Source organism: Molothrus aeneus, chromosome 2 (genome assembly GCF_037042795.1).
Source record: "Molothrus aeneus isolate 106 chromosome 2, BPBGC_Maene_1.0, whole genome shotgun sequence".
Lineage (NCBI taxonomy): Eukaryota > Metazoa > Chordata > Aves > Passeriformes > Icteridae > Molothrus > Molothrus aeneus.
This window is the reverse complement of record NC_089647.1, coordinates 99,070,348-99,093,308: the sequence shown is the minus strand read 5'-3', so window position 1 is coordinate 99,093,308 and position 22,961 is coordinate 99,070,348. Positions and strand designations below refer to the sequence as shown.

At 41.0% G+C, this 22,961-nt stretch overlaps 1 protein-coding gene across 1 annotated transcript in view; it reads left to right on the top strand.

Annotated features, from left to right (window-relative positions):
- Nucleotides 1-2,182: 2,182 nt before the first annotated feature.
- Nucleotides 2,183-22,961, top strand: part of GEMIN8 (gem nuclear organelle associated protein 8) — a 37,432-nt gene continuing 16,653 nt past the window's right edge. The window contains exons 1-4 of the mRNA XM_066545382.1: nucleotides 2,183-2,274; nucleotides 3,045-3,094; nucleotides 6,888-6,927; nucleotides 9,705-10,170. Of these exons, the coding sequence (XP_066401479.1) occupies nucleotides 6,925-6,927; nucleotides 9,705-10,170 (469 nt within the window). The 5' untranslated portion in view covers nucleotides 2,183-2,274; nucleotides 3,045-3,094; nucleotides 6,888-6,924. The remainder of the gene's footprint in view (nucleotides 2,275-3,044; nucleotides 3,095-6,887; nucleotides 6,928-9,704; nucleotides 10,171-22,961) is intronic.

Here is a 22,961-nt window from a genome sequence, read left to right as displayed (position 1 = left end):
ATCTGCAGCCATGAGAATACACCGGAGAGGTATGGACTTTGGAAATCTAATAACAATATGGGACTCTAGAGAAATAACAGAAGAACAACAGTCCATCACCACTTTTTCTGAGAGTGGCCCGTGTCAGTGCCCTCAGGAGTGAACAGGGCAAACACAGAGCCGCTCTTTCTTAGTGCACCAGGACTTCTTAAGTCAGAAGTGTGTCCTGGTGACTGACTAATAGATTCTCCACTTATGATTTGCCTTCCTTTTTTCACCTACTGACTCTCCAAGATAACCTCGATGTGCTGCTGTCCACATCCTTCTGCCATCAGTGTGCCATGTATAAAAGCAGATACCAATGTGTGAGCATAAAGCAACCTAAATCTGCTTCTAAGAATACAGAGATCAGAGCAAGAAAAGCTGGAAGAGTCTCTGAGTGCACTGGGTGCCCATCAGACAAAGCAGGCTGGTAGTTGTATAAAACACTTCTTTCGTGGAGACAGAGGCTCTCTATGAGTTTTTTGGCCATACACAGGGAAATCACAAAACACTTGGGATGCAGGGGCTGAATGGGACCACAGTTAATATCCACTGCAGTATCTAGACTTCCCAGCTCTGCACAGATGCCTGACTTCCACAGGAAACTATACAGTGACACGGTAGCTGGAAGAAAAAAAAATACACAGATGATGGAGAAGCCACTAGAGTTTCAGAAGCGGTGACTTAGTGCTCTGAATATGCTGAAAACATATTTACATCCTACCATTTTTACCACTTTTAAAGAAGATCTTGTGAAGTATTAAATGTGATGCCCTTACTAGGCAGATTAGTAACAATTATTTTTAAAAATAACTTTAGTAGATATATGGGAAATAAATGTAGAAATCTGCTATATGAATGAGACTCAATATGAAATTTCACTTCACAATGGGCATTTTTAATTAAAGCAGGTAACAAAGGGAAGTTGTCTCAATATGATCTGCTGAAATTTTCAGCAGGCAAGCAGCTAGAGCAGTAAGCACACCAGGAGAGCTGAAAAACGGGAATAATCTTGTGCTGAAAGTATTAATTAAAAGCATGGAAATTAGAGAAGAAAAATAGCCTTAGTGGAGAGAAGCCCTAGGGGACCCCTTCTTGCTGGGATCAGGAGCACAAGCCACACTTGTGTGTTCCAGCCCATCTGTAAGGTGTCTAGAGAAAGGCAGACAATGGGGTGGCACAGTCTGCTGAGGATCCTGGGCTATTCAGTACGGTACAGCTGAGTGGCTTATTGACCATGGAGAAACACACAACAACATTATGGCACCAGGCAATAGCTGGCAAATTTAATACAGAGAATGTAAAATGCTACACAGGGGAAAATGCAATCCCTGCTCTGCCAGCTGTGACAGGTCCTCAAGGGGCTGCTCATTCACAGACCCATGAAAATACTGGCACAGTGCAGAGCCTGAACAGAAAATTAGATATTAACTATGGAAAATATAATAACCAGAGGGTAAAGTATGGAAGCGCCACAGCACCACCACCGCAGTGCACGCATGTTTTGAGTAAGGTGTCAGCTTGGTGAGCGCTGTGTGTGTGCTCTGGAACTGGAGATGGCGACCAGGGTCAGGTGGGACGGCAGGAACTCAGAACTTGCCAGAGAAGGGCAATGAAGCTGGTGAAAGGTCTGGAGCACAAGGCCTGTGAGGAGCAGCTGGGGGAGCTGGGGGTGTTTAGCTGGGGGTGTTTTGCCTGTTTTCTCCTGTTTAGCCTGGAGAAAAGGAGGCTCAGGGGTGACCTTACCACTCCGTACAACTCCCTGAAAGGTGGCTGTAGTGAGGTCTCTTCTTGGTCTCTTTTCTGGGATAGCAAGTGACAGAACGAGAAGAGATAATGTTAAGCTGTGCCAGCGGAGATTTAGATTGGACATTAAGACAAAGTTTTTCACAAAAAGGGGATTAGACATTGGAATAAACTGCCCAGGGAGGTGGTTAAGGAAAAGACTGGACGTGGCACTCAGTGCCATGGTTAAGTTGTTCGGTCATAGGTTGAACTGGATGATGTCGCAGGTCTTTCCCAAACCATCTATCCTGTAATTCTGTGAGGGACCGGCAGCTCCAGGGGCGGCTGCGGGGAGCGGGGCCCCGGCCGCGCCTCCCCACAGCACCACGAGATGGCGCCGTGGGCACGGGGAGCGCCGGGCGGAAGCAGCGGGGGAAGGCGCGCTCGGCCCCGCCGGAACGGAGCGAGGGAGCGCTGGAGGCGGCTGTGCCCGGCTCTCCGTGCCCGCCGGAGCCCCGCGCTGCCCGGGTGGGTGCGGGGACGGCGGTGCCCCCGCGCAGGCTGCGGCCTCCCGCCCGGGAAGGGGACCGGGCTGAGGGCGGTGGCAGCCGGGGCGAAACGGCGGCGGGAGCGGGAAAACGAAGGGCTCAGGAAGGAGATGTGGGAGCCCGGGCGCCTGGCAGGGCCAAGGCCGGGGATTGTGGTCCCAGGCGGTGGTTGTGGTACTGGCACGGGAGCGGGGCTTTCCCGTTTCTCTGCAGTTTATCTGCCCGGGGCCTGAGGCGGCGATGAGCGAGCTCGGGCAGAGCGGCGCTCTGTGCGCTGGGGCAGCCGAGGCACAGGGCCCGTGCTCCTGGCAGCCCTTGGGTGTAATTGTGTGCCCTGCTAGCACAGGCCGGAGCTGATCAGCGCTGCTCGAGCCTTTCAGTCACTTGCCGGAGTCTGGGCACGAGATCTGTGAGACCAGGAAATTACTACGCCTTCAAAAGCTGTACTGGAGAAGTTCCATCCTGTTCCTTGTTTATGACTAAATTGACCAGATTTATATATAAAACTTAAGCTAACTGGGCTACTGATAATTGTACAGCTTTCACACTTTATTTCTTCCCTCTGACTTTTGGCCGAAATAGCTTTTGGGTTTATGTCCTGAAGCTCAGAGAATAAAACACCCTTTTTTGGGGACCCACAGTGGATTACACTGCCTCGATTTCTGATAGGGCCAAAAGATCTTAACACATATGCTAAAGTTTGAGAACGTTGTTTTGCGTTATGCTAATTTGTTTCCCTTCCATTCACAGGAATTGCTGCTGTTGTTTTAAGGACATTGATGTGAACATCATAGTGATAGGTGGGTCTTCATAGCATTCCTGTTGGGATGAGTAAGAGCTGTAACTGTATCCTAAGTGCTGGACAAGTCTTGTATTTACAGCCATCGGCAAACCAGAATGCAGTGTATAGTGTTGGGAATTTTTACCCCTTCTTTTGAAGAGAAATAACTTTTGCTGCCAGCTGCCCCAGCAATCACAGGCTTGTGTTTCTACGTGACTGTAACTAGGGCACTTCAGTATTAAAGTTAACGTCACAGCAATGTGCAGCGTTAATCTGAAGCACAGAATGTCAGACCACTTTTCAAACATTTCCCTCTTCTGGAGGTAATTCTGCATCAGAAGTATAAAATGAAATAGTGTTCATGAGAAGATGCATGCTATTGATGTTGTTACGTTTACATTTTTTTAGGTAGTATGTACTAAGGTGAGTTCAAAATACACAGCACAAAATTATGCTTAATCCCTTAAACTGTGAAGTTTACTGCCAGGGGATTTATTGGAAACACCTGTTTCTCATGGGGGTTTTGGGTTTAAATGCCAAAATCAGTTTGGGGATAAAAAAAACAAAGTGTCTGAAATACCACTTGCTGAAATCAGGAGAAATGTATGTGGAAAAGTAATTCCTTTATGAATATGTTAGCATCACATTTTACTGAGTATCTCCTACTAACCATTGCCAGAAACTGGATAGTAGACTATCCAGTCCACTTCGTAGACATCATATGATTATTCCTCCACATTTTTATCTACTGATGAGGATCCTACTCTTCTAGTATATTAATTACAATCGACCACCAATCCTTAGAATCTGGTTTAAATCCAGAGAAGAGTAATAAACATAATCTTATTCATACTAACCCTATCACTAACCCTAAGTATCCTTCTAGCTGCACTGGGCAGCTCTGGCCTGAGTGAAGACAGTTTTCACAGCAGGGACAAAAGCAGCAGCGGGCAGAGGGGCTGGTCAGCTCTCTGTTGTTAGGGACATTTCCAATTCAAATGTAGTTAGCTTTTTCCTGAAAGCTTTGTAAAAATACGTTTTGTTGAAACCTGCTGAATTTATTGAAATTCCACCTTCCTTTAATAACATACTATGTTTTTACCATAATATCGTGTAATAGGTTAGTTAAACTTGTGTCGATGGATATTGTGAATAGTGGAACCCTCACTGGTCCTGCACTGGGCTTGGAGTTGTCTCTGTTTCCTTCATGTGGCCACACTGTATCCAACACACCACTAGTCCCCTAGTGGTCCCAGAGTGGGATTTACTTAGCAAGTTATAAACCCCGGTGCATTGAAGTTGAGTCTAAGGTGTGACAGACATTGTCTCCATTTCTATTGACTCCAAGGGAATTAAATACTGTCATTGCTTTGATGGGATTTATTTATTTTCTCTAATGCTCACCTGCCTCAAGCTGGTAAGGGGGACAGACACGTTTTGATGAAAGGGAGTACATCCCTGGTTCATTATCAGTGGAGAAATATTTTAAAACCGGGACAAGAAAATAGAAAAAATGTCCATCATTAATGATCAGTATAAGCAAACAAATCTCTTTCCCATTTTAAATTGTACATTTGGTCATGAATTTCATATATTCAATGGTTACAGATTTCATTTTTTTAAAGTATAAATTATAGAAGTAGAACTATTATATTTATTTTTCTGCTGCTTGTCAGGTTTCATATTTGATATAGTTTGTTTTGGAAGAGTAATTCAACTGAAAATAAAACAAACTCACTTTTTAATTTCGTTTCCTCGCTTGCAGCATTTTCGTGTTCTGTTTTATATTTGTAGTCTAATGTTTCATAAATAATTTATGAAAATAATTAAAGTTTCTATGTTGGGCAAAACAGGTTTTTCATATTTGGTAAACTAATACAGTTGGATGGTTTTGCCAGGGTTTTTCCCCTCCTTCCCTTTCAGAAAGCATAGGTACATGTTTTGTGTTAATAATAAAGTATCAGACTTTACCAATTACTGCTTAAAAAAATTATTTACATTGAGATCAATTCCGATTTCTGTTTATTCTGAAACTGTTTCAAAGAAATTTTTGTCATGTAGGAATTAGCGTGAACATGAAAAGTAAACACACCTACTTTTCTGAAGTAGAAAATGAAAGAATTGGATATCATGGGCTTAGGTTTTTAAGTATGAGAAAAAGACTTTATGGCAACCTTGACAGTATCCAGATGTATCTAGGAAAGATATATATGGGGAAGAGACAAAAAGTATGTGTGTACATCATGAGAGTGGAGATGAAAGTTCTGAAGAAGGCAGTGGTTGTAAATGAGACATTTGAAATGTACAAAGAAGGATGGCACAGCAATCTTCTATCTGTGCATGGGTTTTGGGTGCTAAAAGTCACTGCAGTGTTTTGCAGTGATCTCAGTGCTGGGTTTCCTTCTTCCTCCAAGCAGACAGAAGAGATTCCAGCATGCTTGAGTTGCCTAATGCCTGAATCTGCAGCCTTTGCTGGCATGAGTAGTTCCATCAACTGCAGTGGGACTGCTCCTGTATGTAGAGCTTCTTGCAGACATGGGGTTATGGTGTTACCAGGGGTTTATGGCTTTGAGCTTAGTGTGAGCTTTGGACACATCCAAAAGGACCATCATTTGCTTTTGTAGTTGCTGCATGATTTGCATTTTGTTTGACCATTCCATTCTCCTTTCATGCATTATGGCTTGTCTTAAGTGACAAAAAGTTGCTCTTTAATGAGTATTGTTAAATATGAGGCAGAACACAACTGTACTGTATTCATATGCATTTTGAAAAACCCTGGCTTTATCCTGGTATGAATCTACAGTGGTTTTAAGTGCTGTCTTGGCTATATTCCAGTGTTTCTGGGAATAGCATTTGACCATGTCTTAAGAGTAGCAATAGGTAGTTTAGTGTACTCTATTTCTGTTACCTTTCACTGGCACCTAAAATAAAGTTCAGGCTGAGGGTGAGAATGTCAGGAAAAATATGTGAATGAAGCAGCTAACCTATTAGTGTAATAAAATAATTGTCAGATAAGAGGAGATTAAGAATATTTCTCAGTGATATGTACTGGTAAACCACCAGTTGTGGTGGTTTATGTGTTGGTGATTATACATCCTGCCTGATGGTTATAGAGCTCTTGTTCCCCCTTTCTACCCTCACAACCATTTTTTCCTTTTTTCTTTTTTTCCTGTCTGGTTGCCCCTCTTCCTTATGCCTTTTCCTCACATTTAAAAATTGTGGCTGCAACTTGAACTGATCTGTGTTTCCTTCATGGGAGGCAGGATCAGATGCTGGAGGGAGAAAAAAAAAAAGAGAAGCAAGGAGAAAGAAGGGACAGTATGTGGTCCAAAGTCTACCACAGGTTAAACAGAAACCTCACTGCATGAGTGGAATCAGGATGAGTTTAATCATTTTATGGCAATTGCTTTTTTTATAAAAGTTCCTGTGCAGACACAGCTAAAAAGTGAGAACAATTTGTTTCTTTTAAGTTTATAGTTTTTGTTTGGCATTAATTTGGAGAATAAAGGTTGGGGAAGCATGAAAAAAGAGAAGAGCAATGGGAGAATGTTCAGTTCCAGCATTTCAGGCTGCATTTTGTAGAAGGCTCTATTTTAACTTTCTTACTGTAGTGGAGAATTTTAATGAATGGGATTTTTACTGCTGCTAATCAAAATCTATCAGTAAGAGACTTCAACTTGCCCCAACAGAGAAGGGATGCTTAACAGCTATAGGTCATAGTACTCAAATATAACAAAAAATATATTCAGTGTCTGTGACCACCTTAATGCATATATTTTTATGAATTAAAATGCTACTCTTTTCTTTTCTAGTTCACCTTGATCATCACCAGAACAAACTCCACAAGAGATGGTAAGAGGTCTTCACAGATTTCTGTGGAATGGTTTAGTCACATTTTATATATAAAATGCATATAAATACTTTCATTGAACTGTGAGGGCAGACATGTAAAAATTAGATGTAAAAGTCACTAAATTGCTTTGAAAATAGAATTCAGATTACAACAATGAATGATTTGTCTACTCCTGGGAAGACTCCAGAGAAATAACAGGAGAATAACAGAGGACTCTGATCATTTGCCTCAGATTTATAGCTTTTGTTTCCTTGAGGAAATCTCTTATTTCCATTTATTCCACAGCTGAAAAAGCAAAGACACAGAATTAAGTGAGACTAAAAGTGTTCCTTTCCCTTTTCCACCCAAATGTAAAACATGTCTATAATTTCTTTTTTAACAGATGTATTTTTAAAATTCAAATGTAAGGAGGTTTTCAAGGGTCGCTTTCAACAAAAAAACCCTCGCAAGAAGTAGTTGGACAAGCACCAGCATCACAGTTCTGTCTGTATGAACTGGCTTTTTGTCTTCCTTTCCCCAAAATTAACAACTGGAGCTAGTCAGCCAGACAAATCAACCAACTTGATTCCAGAGCTTTCAGTAAAGTCATCAAGTTCCTTTGTAGAAACATTTTATAAGAACTGGAGATAATTTTTGAGCTTTAAAAGAATATATTGTCTTTTTTGCAGATATATAGAAGGTAGGAGATACCTGCTTTTGTCAAGTGTCGTGGTCTTTCAAAACTGGATTTTAAACTATATTAATATTTAAGGAAAAAAATAGTCAAAATGTTTTAAAAGTAACTTGTTAATGTATCAGGTTTGATAATAGGACATTCTCATCTGTCTGCTGAAGGATGAGGAGTCAGTATGACATTCTTAAGCAAAGGGAAACAGTAAATAAAGCATTGTTCATCCTAGCTGTTAGGTAGTTGGATGATTAAGGATGAAGAAATTCCATATGGAAGGCAGATGCTTTCCTTCTACCCACTCATCTTGGGAATGCTGCATTTTGGAAGCTCCAAATGCATGGTCTTGTAGCAATGTAGTGTTAGACCAAGGGGAGAATAGCAGTGAAGTTTCATCTCCATGAATTCTTTCTTTTCAGGAAAGATAAGTTGACTGCACTTTTAAAACACATAGCTGAGCTACACAGCCCTTCACAAATAGGCTGCAGGTTTTTTTCAGGAATACCTTAAGGAATGCAAATTTGTGGAGGTTTTCTTTATGTACTCTGTTAGCTGAAAGTATTTTGTTTCTGAGAGCACTTCGGAATGACCTAAAAAAGATAGAGCATTGATCTCTTATGGAATAATAGGCTAAATTTTCCAGAAAGAAAGGCAGCACGAGAGTTGCAATTTTTATTCCAAATTCACTAGCATTTGCTTTATTGTCTTAGAACCAGAAAGTGAAAACAAGTGTAAGTAAACCAAGTGAAACTCTCTGGATAGTGTTAAATGGAAAGTATTTTTAGGTTTGAGTTTTCTGTTTTTGCCTTGGGATTTCTTTTCCCCACAGAATCATTTTTTTTAAAGGGACCAAATAGTGCCAGGGCAGATCAAGAAAACAGACTTTAAGATTTTTGTCCTGTATGTCCTTAAAAGGAAAAAAAAAGGAAAAGAAACCATCTTAGTAAAGGACTGTAAATGTCACATTCATCTCTGAAAACATCAGCTAGTTTTGCCATAGTTTTGAGTGTTTGCCAGAACATGGCTTAATTAAAATTCTCCTATTTAAAGTAGAGGCATTCTGTTTTACTCCAGATAAAGTATTTTCTATGGAAATTAAGACACGAGGGAAAGGGAGAAAATATTTGCTATTTAGTTTACTTGTTCTAGGCTCTAGTCTACTTTATAGCTTTGTTTTTTTAAGATCTTCTATTCTGCTTTTTGAGAGTAGGATGAGGTGGGAGATGAAATGGCTTGTATGAAGGGAGCTTAAGGCTACAGGGACTGTGGGGCTTTGTAGTTGCTGGTGAAATCTGAACAGCATGAAACTTCTTTAATGAAAACTAAAATTAGCTGGAAGATAGGAGGTGTGTACACTATGTTTCTTTCTATAGAACTGTTTTTCTCTGTACTTTATCAGTGGCACTCTATTGCCTCTTTTCATGTTTTGATTGGTGATGGATACAAAAGGAGATTTACTGGCAGCTTGCATTTGGCTAAATACAGTCTTGTTTTTGATTGTGGCCATGGTGGATATGTGAACTTGTCTGAATTGCTGTTTGACCTTTTCTGAGAAACTTTGGCAGGCAGATGGAGGAAATATATTACTGTAGGAAATATGTTACTGGATAAAATGAATGCATTTGTTTAATACAGAGGAATCTTAATCTCTTGTGTTTTCTGTCTGTGGAGTTGGAAATTAGGTATAGGCTGTAACATCTACACCTTGGAATTACTCAATTCTTAAAACTCAATGTGAGTGTCTAAGGAATTGTAGATTATATCCACATGGCATATTTCCTAAAAAAGACTGTTTCTTACTGTAGTAGCATGAACACTAGGAAAATACCTTCTGGACACTACAATTTCTCTGTTTCTAGTTCTTCAGTGATAGTTGATGCCAAAGGAGTCTCTTGTAGGAGTAATGAGGTGTGGTGCAAGTGCACTGTGCTCATACATGCTGTTTTTCAAATCTCTGTGTTCTATCATAGCTAAAGGATGACTAAAAGATTAAAAGGTAGCATTTAGTTGCTCCCCTCATTTCTCTCTCTCTTTATACCTTCTTTTTGGAGCATGAGTGCTGTGGTCTGTGGTTGATGGTTTGTGTTCTTTCCCTCTCTCTGGCCACAGGAGGACACGGAGCCGTGGTACTCTCACAAGGTGTATGCCAGGTACTGGAGGCACTATGACTCAGCCATGCGCTGGATGCACAGGCACCAGAAAGCCTACAGGAAAGCCATGGAGTCCTTTTACTGCCTGCCATGGCATCCCTGGCATCCTGCTGCAGCCTCTTCAAGCAGCCACTACTCAGATTGGCAATGGAGTGATCTCCCACATATCCAAAACTATTCTTCCAGCTACAGACCAGATGGCAGAGCTCCGTGTCATGGGGGAGCTCAGCAGTACGCCGGTGCCTACCAGGAAAGGGAGGATGCTGATGAGGACTCCGAAATGGAAGAGGATGTTGAAATGGACTCTGAAATGGAGGAAGACTCTGAGTCTGAAGGAGAGATAGAATATGACTTGAGTAACATGGAGATCACAGAGGAGCTTCGTCAGTTTTTTGCAGAGACAGAGAGGCACCGAGAAGAGCTGCGTAAGTCCATGCTTGTTCTGTGTTTATTGGAATTATTACCAATATAACCAGATGGGACATGCCTAGGCTTGGCTGGCCCTTGCTCCTTGACCAAAGGCGGCAGCTGTGGTGGTTTCACCTCAGAGACACCTTTGGCTGGCTGGATGCTGCAGCTGGGCGCTTGGGACAAGTCCAGGCATGCAGGAGCTCAGGTTTACCTCTGGTGGAGAGGCTTTAAGGCGAGGTGAAGGAAAGAGTCGGTTCTGATGGAGGGTTTCAATCCAGAGCTTTATTCCTGGCACACAGATCCCTGAATCCAGCCACAGCTCTAACAGAACCACTGAACCTCGTGGTTGTTCTTCCTTTTAACCCCGGGGAGAGGGAGAGGGAAGGGGTAGGGATCCCACCAACCAGGTAAGGGCGGGGGGGGGGGGGGGGGGGAAGTCTCAGGGCACAAATGACACCTGGATGGCCCAACGTCCCCCAAGGCTGAAGGGCATTTTTTGAACTCTGCCAATCATTCAACACCCTTCTGGAATGCCAGGACTGACAGACAGCACTCAGCAGGGGGCAAGGGAGGGGGAGGGAGAGGTAGCTGGCAGACCTGGGGCAGGAAGCAGGATAACTGACACAAGCTATGGCATCACACTGCAACATGTGTTTTGTGGTATTTGGTGGCCATAACATTGAGTGCTGGGTGGCTTCAACATTTACAGGTTTTGTAAGAATTCACAGAAATAGGCACTGCAAGTGAGCAAGTCAGCTGACCGAAACAGGCAGAACTGATGGGTGCACTTAAGTACCACTCAGTAGAAATAAGTTTCAGAAAATGTTTGGAAGTTTTTGGTGAGAGAGAGGGAGAAAAAAAAATTATGACTGCAAAGAGGAGAATAACACTTTTGCCCAGAAGACATTAATTAATCTTCAGTGCTGAGGAAAAAAGCTCCAGAATTTTTATGGTTAAATCTAGTTAATGTCTGAGGGGGAACCCACAGGAAATGCTTGAATACATCACCGAATCCTAGAGTAACCCTCAATTTATTTTATAATATGGAGCAGCCATTTTGTTTGTTATTCTTTGGCTAACCTGGCAGTAAAATTTCATGATCCTTTTCTCCTCCCCCTGCATCCTCTTCATTCTGTACTATACCACAAGTTTCTCTTTGTTGAGCATCTTGATCTGGACCCAAGTCCTTTGGTAGGGAATGTAAGCCTTAAGAGTTTTCTCAGGTCTTGATCCTCAGAGGTGTTGGTCATCTTTGTTTCTGTGAAATCCTTAAAAGAGTAAAGGATTATTCTGTACTTTACTGATACTTTACTCATATACAGATGTTGCAGAAAAATTTATCTGTTTTAAGAAAGCAGAATAATAAAAATAACTCTTCTCACATTACTCCAGTAGAAAATGTGTAATGAATGTTTAATAGAACTTTTTCTGCTTCTATGAAAGAGAAAACATTCTAAAAATGTATAATAAAGGCAATGATTGAAAGGGAAAGAAAAAGTATGTTAAATTCTTTGATCAGCAGGTATCAGAGGGTGAGCTGATAGCTCAACTTCACGCTTCTCATCAATGTGATGCAGAGTTGATCTAGTTAGCAGAGGAAAGTGAGTTAGGGAGTTCTGTGGTAGTGCCTGACATGAGTGCCTTTCTCACTGTGCTTTTGCAGAATCAGCTTGGTGTTCTCTGTTGAAATGTTCCTTTGATGAGATACATGGTGCTTTAAGACACTGGGCTACTTCTGGGAATGCAGAACATTTTCTTTGGATTTTTTTTACCAGTATGATTAGTGGTATTTAAAGGTATGTGAGTGATTAAAGGTGTTATCCTGGAAATTGGGAAATCAGGGCTTAGAGATGTTCTCTGTTGTAAATATCCTGTATGACCTTGGTGTAGCTATTTAGTCTCTTCCTGACCCCTCACTGGCTGTGCTTGCTAAAAATATGACCTGTTCTTTATGATGAGCAGGTGAATTGGGAAGAAGTTTATGACTCAGAATACAGATTTGACTTTTGTTCCTTCCACCACAGCAGTACTCAGAGCCTTTTGGAATGATTTGGTGTCTGCTCTGTGCTGTGTAGTAACCTAGTTCTGGATGAGTGTAACTCCATGTGCTTCAGTGGCACTGCTGCAGATCTTCATGCAAATTCAAGCAGGCCCTGGTCTTTCACTGCTGCATCCCTCAGTTTCTTTAGCAGCTTCCCTGATAAAGTGAGGATAGTGCTGAGTAAGCATCAGTAATTCCTCAAAGCATGAGAAAGTAAACAAGTACTTGACATTAATGAAATTTAAAAGTGACATAGAAGTCGAGGGTGAATGTTGCTTTCTAAATGCTAATTTTGTGAGTAATTGAAAACACAGTATGATCTTGTTTGTGGTGCATCTTTTCTTGCATGGTGAGGGAAAAGGAAAATAGAAGAAATTTTTTATTCTGATAAAGTTTCTCAAAAGAAGAAACATAAGCAGCAGGAGGAGGGGAAAATCATTGTTTCTCTAATGGTTTGGAAATGAGCTGGTATGGAGACCATGTTGAAGGCAGTAGTACTCGACTTTAAGAGGTAGTTTTATTAATTTTCCTGATTGCTGTTTATGAACAAAATTAAATTTAGAGGTTCATTAAGCTGTGATCCATAATGATGCTATATCATGTTATATCTTTCATAATGTTTAACAGTTGACATTCTGTATTGATGCTTGAGAAGATTGAGATAATGCATCTGCAGAAGAAACCCTCAGTTACTTGAGTATTTTCTCTGTAATGACTTTTCCTTTTAATCCCAAACTGCATGTCCTTAGGAGCAGATTTACAGAGAAACTTGGGTAGCATTAACCTCAATAACGCCTGAAATTTACACCTCCACTTCTGAGAGAGACGTTTGTAGGGGTGAGGCAAGAGTTTTACACAGCAGTTAAAGCGAATGAGATTGTTTGGGTGTGCCGCAGTAGAATACCAATAGGGACCTTGACGATCAATTAAAGTAAAAGCCAGTCGTTATGGGACATCAAGGGGAAGGCTGTGTCTCATGTTTTCTTCCTCTGGCATCAATAAGGGGCTCCGGGTGGAATTCACAGCCTCTGACCCCTGCACCTTGATACTCATTTGTCTGGGAGAAGACACACAGCTTGCTCTTCTAAAGGCAGAGTTTGCAAGAGTTAGATACGCACTTATGGGCAGCTAATGAGGTGGGAGTCACAAGGGAGCAGAGCATCAATGGGGCAAATAGGAACGGGAATTTGGCACTTAGGGAAGGGGATACCAATCTCTGTGAAGTATGACCTCCATTACTTTGGTGTTTTTCTACCTGTCCAAGTTAGGAAATACTACACAGCATTAATGCATCTATTTTGGACACGTGTAGTGAGTCCTGATTTTTCATGTGAGTTATGCTGGCTCCCACACCTGATCCACAGATGTCTCTTAGGCGTGTAGAAGGATAATCAAATAGATTAAAAGGAATCCTACCTGATGTCAGACTCTTCACTTGTAATGCCTGATCTAGAGTCTGCTGGACATAAATGATCACAGACATCAGAGGACAAGATCTTGCAAACTTTAACTGTGAAAGACTTAAATAGACCTGAGGTAGGTGGGAATGAGGTGATTCAATCTTGGAGGTCTTTTCCAACCTTAATGATTCTATGATTCTGTGGCTCTGTGAAAGGCATTTGAGCCTAGATGGTGGCATACAAGCCTTAAAGCTAATTGCAAAGAGAAAAGCTCTACAGATATGAAAGGTGTTGTGTCAGACTAGCCAAAGAAGAAAACTTAAGTTTTATTTCATTTCTTTGTAGCTGCCACAAACTTGAAGAAGAAGCAGATTTCTAACCTCTGTAGGATTTTTTGGTTTTGTTTTCTCAGTGGGCATTTGCAGTGATTGGCTGACTTGCAAAGTAAGGGCTTTGAAACTGGCAAACTTGCTGAATGATTTAACACTTCTGCAGTGATACAGTTCACAACCAACCTCTTTTAAAACAATCTTCTTTTTTTGTCTTTGAAGTCACATCAATTTCTTACTAGTTTTTGTATTTGTATCATGTGTTGTAGTCAATGTTACATGTTACATGTTCCTGGAATGCCCAGAAGTAATTATGAGTAAATTTTGGCTGAGGCTGTATGAACTCAGACATACTAATACACTACCAACTTATTTCATGTTTTAGATAAATGGCATTTGGTTAAGACCCTTACAGACAGTTTTAATTTCTCTACATTTGTTTCTTGATATGCAATCATAATTATATAGTGATTCTCTTTTTTAGAGGGTTTTCTTGTCAGGCTAGTCTGTCGTTCTGGTTCTTCATGTAGCTGGTGATCCAAACATACTGTGCATCTTGGGCATGTTTATGGTTGCATTTAAGTTTTCCCTCTGGCAGTTGAAAAGCATGAAGTTGTTCTCCTGGGTTACCATACCTGTCAGACCTAGGTATGGTAGCAGATTCTTCAGGCATCCTAGATGTAAAGGATAGAATGCAATAAGTTGCCTTTTTACATTTGCAAGAATTAAAAGGGCAAAAATCAAGAAAGGAAGATTCACAGCCCTAACAGTTCTGTAAGTTGACTAATTGCACGTATTTATTAGACTTTTAAATTTAGCCTTTGAAACATGTAGTTTGTCCTTATACAATTTTTCCTTGTTTCCTTTTGCATATAAGAGAAAATCACTGCTAAAATTAAGTGAGTACAGCATTGCAAGTACATTGAGAACCATTCTGTAGTAGTTAACAGGACACAGACAGAATCCTTTATTCAAAAGCAAAGAAAAGCAAGGGTAAGTACCATCATGTCAGTTCATTACCGAAGGATAATAGTCCATCATTTGTTAATGCTCTAACTAGTTTTTTCCATCAAAGCCTCTGTTCCTATTGCCCACACATAGCCTCCAGCTTTTCCCAAAAATAATGTCTGAACTTAAATTCTTTTTATGCTAGATGGAAAATATTTTTTTTAGAAATGAACGGAAATGGTGAATGAAGATGTTTGTTTCAAAACTGCAATCTGCAGACTTTTCCCCTCAGGTTTCTTTTTCTCTGAAAGATGGTAGTTGCCACTGTCTCTTCTGTGAAGAGGAAGTAATGGAATTTTCCATGTTTTGTAACTTGTTTGAACCGTACCAGATCCATGAAGCTTTTGGTTTTGTTTAAAGCTTGCATGCCTCTAGGAAAATAGACTTTGATTCAGGGGTTTTGTCACCATGTTTTCCTTCTTTCCTTCATTTTTGGTAATTGCTTTTCCCTGTTTTTTATCTGCCTTTTTCATCATAAGACTGTAGCTCAAATTCTTGGAACTACAGACTCCCCACCGTTTCTTTTTCTTTCTTCTTCACTACCCTAAACTGTCCAAGCAGTGTGGATGGTGAATTTATAAATATCTGCTCAACTTCCCTGCCTTTAACAGCCTTTGTTGACAAACTTTTTAACAAACCAAAAAGGGTTGTTTGGCATGAACCTCTGCCACAGCCTGTAGAGGCTGAGATGCTGAAGCTTCTGAGAAATGCCTGTGAAACAAGAGTGCTCTCTGCAATATGTGTGGGTGCTTGAGAGATGCTTTTGAAACATGTTTTGTGAACTGAAGAAGAAATGTGAAAGTTACTCTTGTACCACATCTCTGATCCTGATGATTGAACCTTTTGCTGTGTAGCAGCAGAATCTTCTCAAGTGTACACACTGTGTCCAGCAGAGGCTGTGTTATTCAGTACCGGAAGCCAACAATTGAGAAAATGCCCCTTACCAGAGAAACAAGGAAAAGTGCAACAATTTTCCCTGCTTTAATATTGAAAACTAATCTCTACTTGCAAAATTAGAGAGTCTGAAGAGCAAGAGTTGTGCACAGTTTTAGATATGTTTCATGACAGACAAGGTTATCTTTATACAAAGCATATCAATTTGTAAAATATTGCCAAGAAAATGTCCTTGGGTCCTATGCTAAAGACAGAATTTGAGCTTAAGAGAGTGTGTATCTTTGCTCTGTGAACCTATGGCTTGCTGCTGCTGGAACTAATGGAAGAGAGACGTTGGAAAGCTCAAGGTACTGCTGAGGAAACAGAGCTGTGTGCTCTGGACAGTTGCAGAGGAGTTAATACATGTACCTAGAAATTATATATAAAGTCTTTCTTATGTGTATGTGCCTCAGGCTGAGTCTGTTTGACAGTGTTGGCAACCCTGAAAGTACACAAGAGCAAGGCCAGGCTTCTTGTTTTCTGCTAAGGGATGCCACAGGCTTCAGCTCCTAGGTGGCATCTGGGCCTTCTGTAGACCCGGGTGCAGCCTGGACAGCTGGGTGGAGCTGGGACCTGGAATGCCAGTTCCCTATCTACCAGTGGCTGTACTGGTCTTAGTTTATCTAAGCATGCTGTGGAGTACTGGAATTTGAGTTACAGCAGGTTTATAGCTGGAAGTGTGGGAAAAGAAGCTCATAGGGTTCAGTGTGACTGTAGTGTAGATGTTGCTTTAAGAGGAATGCCAAGATGTTGAACACTTCTACTTCCTCTTAAATTTGATGGAAATGAAGAATGCTGTCTTAATATGAACATATATATTAAACTTGAGAAACCTGTGTTTGAAGTTGTCATCCTTTATTTGTCTGCCTGATGTGTTCCTGTTATTGTAGTGAGACAGTACATACACTAGGGGGCTTGTTGAGAGGTTCAGTTTATTCATCTTTATAAGGGGTTTTGAGGATCTCAGCAGGAAGAAAGCAAAAGCCTCAAATGCTAGAATAATAAACAGTCTGATCTAAGTGTTCTTTATAGACCTTTTGCTTAACAGTTAACTTAGATGTCATCCCTGTGACCAAAATGCATCTTATTGACAACACCTTTGCTGAACACACACAGAATTTAAGCGACTCTTTCTCCCAGGAAGCTATTATCCCTAAGTTTCTCTTGACTCAGTAAGAGAAGTCTGGTAATCTTGTATTGTTGCTGCCCTGGTAAATCAGTAATGCAGTAAAATTCCTTCTGACTGGACTTGTCTTGAGGATACATGAATTAAAACAGGAGAGACAGGTCATTGCTCCTCTCAGCAGCTTTGTTCCTCAGCATCTGAGATCCATTTGATACCTGGTTTTGGTAGTTAACTGGTTACAGAAGGATCCCTGGTCAGTAGCTTGCTCTGATGGATCAGCCACTGGAACTTTCTCTTTACAAAGAAAATACATGTGGTAATTCAGTTTTAGATCACACAGTGTCAGTGCCTGTTTTGTGTCCATGAGGTTTCCAAGGATTGAAGGTACTGCTGTGACATACTTGGGCTCTGCAAAGTTTTGGCAAAGAACTGACAGGTGGGCCCCAGGGTTGAGGCCATGTGGACAGCAAGGAATCCTTCCCCAGCCTTGTTGTAAGAGCAAATATTCCTTTCAGAATGCTGTTATGGAAGATTGCTTCATATGGGAATAGTTTGATGTGGGAAGATGCAGAGACTACTTACAGTCAGAACTGGTGCTGGTAGTTTTTTGAAGGCAGGTTTGCCTGCTTGGTTATTCCATTAGTACCTGCAGCTGCTCTGAGTGGCTCCTCTAGTCTCCTCTTCATGCTTTGTCCTTGCAGGGAAGGCTGTTAAAGCAGCTGCAGCTGCTGTGGAAAAGAGCAGGTGAGACCATGCTGACAGACACAGCTCTTGGGAAAAGTGGCATAAAAGCATCTCGGTGCTAATCACTCAGCTTGGGCAGTCTGTTTTCACAGTTGATGCACTTTTCCCTTTTCCCTAAAATTCCTTGATTACTGGTTCCATCTGGGTGCCACATGCAGCATTTCTGATCTCTAAATGATCTGAGGGAAGAGATGTGTCTCAGTTCTCTGCTGATAAATCTGAATTCATCTGCCTTTAGGGTGACACTTTCAACCTTGTAAGTGGACAGTGACATTGTGGATTATGAAGTATTTTCTAACACAAGCTATTTTGGTATCTACTGGGGGAGCTTTTGTTGTAGAAAGAATGTTTAAAGTTTCAGGGTGTCCAGCACTAGAGTAATAGTCAAAAGCAAATGCCAGAGAGCAAGGTGGAAATGGATGTAATGATGTTGTCTTCTTTCTACACTCATAATGTACAAAATCTGCTCAGAAGCTGCAACAGAGCATGGCAGCAAAATACCTCCAGTGTAACACATTTTAGGTCTCTCTGTTATAAAGCAGATCACCTATACAGACAGATTTGCTTGGAGACAGGTAATTTACCCTGGCTAAGTTTAGTGGGGTGTTGTTAGTGCCAAGACTTCAGAGGCACCATTTGCTTTTCAGCATCTCTCACTGTGCCTCAGTTTTATCACAAGTACCAGGATGGAGTTCACATCCTTTGTCATTAGGGAAATGTGGGTGCTGGCAGGGCAGAAACTGCCAGTTCTGCCCTGGAGAGGCAGAGACTTCCATCTGCCTGGGTCTTTTCAAAACTCATTTCCTTGGATGCTAAAAATCAAGTGCGAGAGGCAGGCAGAGTTTGTTAGGCCACCCATCTCAGACTTGGGTGGCCTGTACAGACTTCCATCACAGCTTTGGGTGTTCCGGGTGTGACTAGATCCACAAAAGCTTTCAACGTAGGTAGAATGCAGAAACAAGTATCCCACATAACTGTCTTTGTCTTCCACATGCCTGCCAGGAAGAAAAAAGCTAGTCATTTATACCCAAAGGATGATGCATCTTGAACCCTAAGGAAACAGGGGAACATTGTCCTTCTTGTCTTTTCCAGTGACAGGGTTGAGCACCTATGCCACTATGTGATGTCATCTGCTGTGAAGCTCATTCCAAAGAATCTAGAACACCTCCTGCTCTAGGAATTTGTGTCCGTTTTCTGTTTATTTAGACGTTTAGCACAGGGGTGATAGCACTTCCCTGTTGCTCAGAGAAATAGAGAAGGTTGATACAGCAACATACTGAGAAACACTTGTGCTGGAACCTATGAAGTACCCAGTACAGAGCAATCCAGCTGTTCATCAGTGTTAGAATTATTACAATTGTTGCTGGCCTCCAAAGTACCCAAAGCTGTTTATGTGACTATTGAAATTTCCCACAGTATTTCAAGGACACATGTCTGAATTTGTCAGATCACTGCTCTGGTACACTGAAATCATGGAGATAAAGTTAAAAAATGAAGGCTAAATACTAAATGGATATTTTTACTGAAATAATTAACATGGGTGTTACACCATTGAGTGTTATCATTCACATTTAGCTGGATAAGAATCTCCTGGGTTTCATTTCATTTGTAGTTGCTGAAGTGATTGTTGCTCTAAAAGTCAGCTGTGTGTTCACAGGAGTTGTAGAAAGGAATGTAGGTCTCCAAAGAGCGTGCTGGGCCTCAGGTTTTCTGTGATTGTTCAAATGCTGAAACTAATGCTGCTGTTCTCACTTTGTACAAGCCTTGCAGAATACCTTGATTTCTAGAAGGTCTGCAGTTTGTGATGTGGTTGCTGAACAGAGTGTAGGCAGAATCACTCTAAAATTCATCAGTTGTCATTTCCTTGGGATTTTTGGCCACTGGTAAATGTAGAAATGTCCAGACTGTGAAGATTGCATCATGTACAACATGCTGATGGAGGAGGTGTTGAGGTGGTAGATTGCAGAGCAGCTGGCTGGCTTTGGAGAAGCATCTGCATTTTTTGTATCTCCATTTCTCACTAGGTGATGCTGGTGACATGAAGACATTTGCATTCTCTGCTTTTGCATCCTTCCCTTGGCATTAGGAACTGACCTCTGTCAGGCTGTCAGACTGGGGCTTTTAGTCTGGTGGCTCTCCTTGTGTAAAGTCTTCATCAAGTCACTGAAATACTTAATGTAGGAATTATCCCCTTGAAGTGACAGAGAGGAGACAGAAAGCTCCCAAGTGCTAAGAAGTACAACTTAACTTTCTGACAAGTGGGATGCCAGCTGTCTCTCTTTAAAAAGAGTGCTCAGATTTGTGCTCCAGCACCAAATCCTGGAACTACTTGAGAAGTCAAACATTCCCATTTTGTGGAAGGTACAATAGATTCACATCTGCAGGTTTCTTCTGGCCTATGTCCCCAATGTTTTTTGTTGTGTTTTTAATACTGGACATAGCAGTTACCCTCATGAGTTCAAGTATATTTCATTTCATTTACTAGAGTGCTGAAGTGAGCAATGAGAAATTCAGAAGGTCAGAGGTAAACTTATATTTCCAAAGTTACCCTTCAACCCTTCCTTCCAAAAACTGTGATGTGTTTCACCAACTCCTTTAGTTTGACCCTTTTTCCAGATGTCTTTTTCCAAATGCTCGGTCAGGCAGCACATGTAGTTTACTAGCAGCATGGAGAAAATGTGTATTTACTTGCTGAAATTAATTTTCTCTGGATTAGACCTCGTTATTTAATTCTGCATGTCTGTGGTAATACTGAATTTTGGACCTGCCAGTTAACTGAAAGGTCAATTCATAGCCTGACTATACTTCCTCCCAGAAAATCAGCCACAAACATGGCTGCAGGTTGTTCTCCAAAATGTTTTTCAAGTGTTTTTGATAAAGTAGCTCTCTCATATCAAGCAATAAACCAAACTTGAATTCAGCACTGTACTGTGTCTGGAGTCAAGAAAGAAATTTCAGTGTGAAGTTCAAATGAGTGAGTTTGATCTAGAAGACTGACACAGGCTATTTCCTTTCTTTTTTCCTGAAAGTACTAAACTCAGTATTATTTAGCTGTCTAGCAGCTCAGTGCATTGTGAAACATATTCTTCCAAGAGCATGTGTTTAATTTCCATTCAGGGCACACATTAAAAAATATTGTGAAACTCATGTTTCTTCTGTGTTCTGGTTTGCTTTTAAAGTAGCACTTTTAAATTTTAACATTTCCTTGTTCAGTCTCCTCAGACTGTGCCATAAATGTATGTGAAGACATAGTTATATATAGATTTAGGTAATCCTTCTGTTTACTCCAGCAGTGTTGTCTTTGTCTGGTGTCAGCATTGTTGCCATCACTGACAGATTGGAGTTGTTTTGGGGGATGGGAGTGCAGAGTCAGCTGGTCTGTATTTAATCTTATTGAAGTAGACTTGATCCTTACTAGAGGCAGCTGCCAGTGCCTGATCCTGTTCTAATTCCTTAGCAGTGGTCGTTCAGCAACTTCCTATCAGTTTAATTGTGTCAGATGGCAGCAGGGTACAGACACCTTGGTGCCTCTGGTGTGCTGCAGACCCCTGACTGCACAGGGCTCACCTCTGAGTTTTCTTCTCTTCTCATCATCAACAAATCCCTGATTGTGAATTACATTTAGAGCAATCAAATTCTAGAGCAGGCTTTCACTTGAGATTCCATTGACTCGGTGATTGTTTCATATTCATGGGGTTTAATTGTTTCAGTGCATTCTCTGGTTGGACTATAAATACTCCTTTTTAGGGGTTTTATTGTGGAAGGTAATAGAAGAAAATAAAGGTGATTTGATGTTTAGCTGGGCAGTAACCAGTGTAGCCTGGTGCTAATGTAAACATGGGCATGAAGGCTTTTATTGTTTCTGTGTAGGATCCTTGGCAGTTTGTTTTGGAGACCACAAAAAAATCCTTGGTTTTTAATCTTATTTCTAAAATAAAAATCGGCTTCTTTATTCTCCAGTTAGCTGTATAACTTTGTGCCAGTTGCTTAACCCAAATAACAAAATAATAAGAGATAATTAATTCTTTAAGGTATTAGATAAATTTTACAGATTATTTACAGTGAGACATGTGGTTAATTAACTTGAGAGTGACACATACCATTAAGTACCAAACCTGAAAGTGGAGCACCTTAGTTCTAATCTTACTTCCTTGGTTTCTCTTCATTTTTATTTCAAAGGTAATTTTCTCAATTTTCTATCTAGGTAAGTAGTTTTGCCCTGTTTCTACAGAGCTGTCCTCTTCAAGCTGTGTAGAAAAATTGGATTACAGTGAAAGAAGGTATTGGAGTGTGTCAGATGTGCAAAATCTGTTTGCTGTCTGTTTAGACAGCCTGTTGCAACTATGTCTGAGGGAGTGCACTCTCTTACCTGAGATTATTTCCTGCTCTTAGCAATAGGTTTCTGTTGGGCTGTGCTTCAGTGAACACATCTTGGTGCCAAAGCCAGGCTAAGCAATTCTTCTTCGTAGACATTCGCTCCTGCTCTGGTGTTTCCAGGGCACGGAACTGTTTTAGAACTAAATATAATGTGTGGAAGTTTTGTTTGTTTGGGGGGATTGTTTGTTTTTTTGTGGGATTCTTTGTGTTGTCCCTTACACAATTGTAGCATGAGGGACCTGGGAGCTGGAGCACTCAGCTAAGGGGGAAGAGCAGAAATTGCATAAGCTGGTTTTGTAGCTGAGGAAGGAAAAATGTCCATGGAACCATGGTTTCAGGCTGCCACAAGCTTGCCAAGGAATCACATCTGCTCTTACTTCAAAGCCTGTAAGGGAACGTTTTCCTTTTTCTTGAGAATATTGCATTGCGTGTATATATATGTGATGAAACAGTCCATTTCTTTTAACTCATTCTTTCCTCAACAAGCAGATGGAAATTTTGTCAGTGTAGATGTTTGGGGTTTTAATATCCTCAGGATTTTTGGTAGTTCTCTTTTATGATTGTCATGACTGGTAACTGAAAGCTTAACACTGCAGGCAATAACTCCCACCAAAAGTAATTTTTATTCTGAATGAGTTTTTTCCAGGGAGCTGCAGCATTTGATTTTTCTGTATAGGTGAGAATGCTTGCATAGTAAGATAGGGCCTAGCTGTCCTTGGAGATTAGACGTCTCCTAAAAATGGGAAGGGGAAAGTTTGTGGTGTCATGGGGAATCCCTTTGTCACATCTTTTGAAGCACAAAGTTTTAAATTTAAGAAGTTTTAAAAGAAGTCTATTTTCCCCAAGC